General features: G+C 41.1%; 1 protein-coding gene across 3 annotated transcripts in view; it reads right to left on the minus strand.

The window, feature by feature from the left end:
• Nucleotides 1–3,108, minus strand: part of LOC106873054 (serine/arginine-rich splicing factor 7) — a 17,334-nt gene that overhangs the window by 8,091 nt on the left and 6,135 nt on the right. For all 3 annotated transcript variants that reach the window (XM_052978210.1, XM_014920268.2, XM_052978211.1), the window contains exons 2-4: nt 3,028–3,069; nt 1,846–2,125; nt 1,122–1,292 (exon numbers count right to left, since the gene is read on the minus strand). In XM_052978210.1, the coding sequence (XP_052834170.1) occupies nt 1,122–1,292; nt 1,846–2,120 (446 nt within the window). In that variant the 5' untranslated portion in view covers nt 2,121–2,125; nt 3,028–3,069. The remainder of the gene's footprint in view (nt 1–1,121; nt 1,293–1,845; nt 2,126–3,027; nt 3,070–3,108) is intronic.

The following is a 3,108-nucleotide window of genomic DNA, read 5'->3' on the forward strand; positions in this document are numbered from 1 at the left end:
ATATATATATATATATATATATATATATATATATATATATATATATATATATATATATAATCTTCACAATTCACAGTTGAATAAAAAGAAGGATTTAAAAAAAGTTAATTACAGAGAATAAACAAATTAAACTGAAAAAAATAATTACACACTCACGCATACAGATACACACATAAATTTATACAAACGCCAACGTGCATACAAATATGAATACACAGTCATACACACACACACACACACACATTCATACACATTACAGACACACATATTTACATATGTAAATAAAGAATTTGTATGATTAATTCCTGAAAATTGAAGAAATTATGGAATAATTTTAAAATAAATAAAACAAAATTAAAAAGGAAAAAATATTTTTTTAAATATCGGTTACAAAGAAAAATAGTATAATTATAATAATAATAATAATAATAATAATACCCAATTTGGGAACCACTGGTGTACATTGCTTTGTCTTAGTATAAAAGATGAGCTACAGCAAATATTCTGCTCAATACCACAGATTTGCTTGTCAGTCGTTTGACCTTAACCAGCTGAGCATGTCCCTCGGTGGCTGACGATATGTGCATCTCTATCACGAGCAGAAGTAGTGGGGGAGCATCAGAGCCATGTGTTGAGAGGAATTCTTTGGGGTTTGAATAATTTTACCTCTGGAAACATGGGTGTTTCGTTCAACATCCTTAAACAACCCTTATTCAGGGACCTTTTGAGTGGGACGGGCTAATCGACCTGAAGGAAATTCTAATCGGGCCGCACCTGCAAGGTCATGCACTGTTTAACTTGGTGTGAAGTCACCATGTCACGCACATATGGTTGTGAGGCATGTGCCTGGTGTACCCTGATCAGACGGGTAGTCACGATGGGTATACTGGGCTTCGTATATTTTACCCCAGGGTCACTTTGATGACATGTGCTGCTCTCTCACTCAATAATAATAATAGTAATGATCAAATAGTACGAAAATACTTAAAAAATCAAAAAGTGAAAATGCAATGGAGAAAAATGAAAAGAACATACATACAATGTATGCAATAGAAATACATGTGGATACACATACACACAATGTACACAAAAGGAAAGGAAAATATGATGGTGGTAGATACCTGCTGACGTAGCGGCGTCTGGGGTAGCGTCTGGAGTCGTCACAGTCACGGAAGAAGTGTCCCTTGCGTCCGCACTGGTAGCAACGTAGGTTGGGGTCAAACACACGCCGGCGCCTCCCCCTTGTGCGGGGCCGTGCCAATGAGACGCGGATCCGACCACCACTCAACAATCTGGAGAGGCAACGTCAATGCAGCCATCAAATTGAATTGGTAAATGGAGAGACGTGACCATCAAGATGGAGTGAAGATTCGGCAAGAGGTTTTGAAAGAAAAAAAGGAAAGAAAGAAAAGAAAAAAAATGACAAAATTACTAATGACGAAGTTTTTTTTTTTAATAATCAACAAATCAACATAAATGAAGACATGGCAGCATGATTAAGAAGCTTGTCTTGCAATCTCGTGATCCTGGGTTAATCCCAGACTACAGATTACTGAATTATCAGAAAGGGTGGGACGATTTGTGAGCTCCTCGTACTGCAGATTTCTGCTGGTGCTTCAGGACAAAAATTCACATGAGTCTCAGCTCGCACAGCAAATTACTCGTACAATGGGGCACTTATACTGTAAGGTCCTACTGTATGTGACTGTCGATAGCAGATATGAAGGGGATCCTGAAGATGTAGCTCAGAGGAGAGGGAGAGACAAGTGGGGGGTGGGGGTGATGCCCACACTGACACACTCCCCCCCCACACACACACACACGAAAACAGTAAACAGCCCTTACTTGCCATCCATCTCTTTGATGGCTGCATCAGCATCTTCGCGATATTTATAAACGATGAAGGCAAAGCAAGGGGGGCTCTTGGCCACCCACACCTCCAGCAGCTTGCCAAACTTCTCAAACACGCACTCCAGCTCCCTCTTTGAGGGATCCTCGCCCAAGTCAGCCACGTGGACCCGGACTCCGTCTTCTGAAGGGCTGCGACTCCGACTACGGCTGTGGCTGTAACTGTAGCTGTACCAACGCCTCTCCTGTGACCGGGAGCGTGAACGGCCCATGGTGGCTGCAAATGAAAGAAAAGCGACAAAAATTATTGCAACAGAAAATTTTTTCCAAAAATATGTAAAAAGCTTGCTTCCCAACCACATGATTTCAAGTTCAGTCCCACTGCATGGCACCATAGTGTCTTCTGCAACAACCTCAGGCTGACCAGAGCTTTGTGAGTAAATTTGGTAGACGGAAACTAGAAGAATCCCATCACATATATATACACACATCATATATTGGCATGGATGAGTGGTAAGAAGTTTGCTTCTGAAGCACATACTTCTTGGCTCTGTCCCATTGCATGGCACCTTAGGCAAGTGTCTTCTACCATAGCCCCAGGCTGACCACAACCTGGAGAGTTGATTTGATATAGAGGGAAACTGAAAGAAGCACGTCCTGTACATATATATCTATGTGCGTGTTCCTTTATGTCTCTGTGCCCAACCACTGCTTGACAACTGGTGTTGGTGTGTTTACATCCCTGTAACTTAGCAGTACCGGGGATGATTCATTAAACTAAAAATTCTCTTAGGCAGTGCTCCAGCATGGTCCCCAGTCAAATGACTGAAACAAATGAAAGGTAACATTGTTTAGTTGTTGGCCAGTCCTGATGGAGTCTTGTAGTATAGCACTGGGCTAACCAAAGCCTGGTGAGTGGACCTGGCAGGTGGAAACTGAAAGGAGTCTACTGGTTATACAAATATAGGTGAAAGTTAATGACAGCAAGGGCATCCAGTTGTTGAAAAATATGCCTCAACGCATTCAATCCAATCCATGCAAGCATGGAAAAGTGGATGTCGAAACAATGCCGGTGATGATTCACAATAGAAGATTAAATGCGAACTCAGTCATGTTTGAAAGATAAACAAATTTATGCAACAGAAATTATAAATCACATTCTATAGACCTCAAACTTACATGTCTGTTTCCCTGTTGATTAGTTTTCCTGTTTATGGTAAGCTGGAAAGAGAAAGCAGTGGCTGTGTTGAGAGAGATGCA

Source organism: Octopus bimaculoides, unplaced genomic scaffold (assembly GCF_001194135.2).
Source record: "Octopus bimaculoides isolate UCB-OBI-ISO-001 unplaced genomic scaffold, ASM119413v2 Scaffold_32504, whole genome shotgun sequence".
NCBI lineage: Eukaryota > Metazoa > Mollusca > Cephalopoda > Octopoda > Octopodidae > Octopus > Octopus bimaculoides.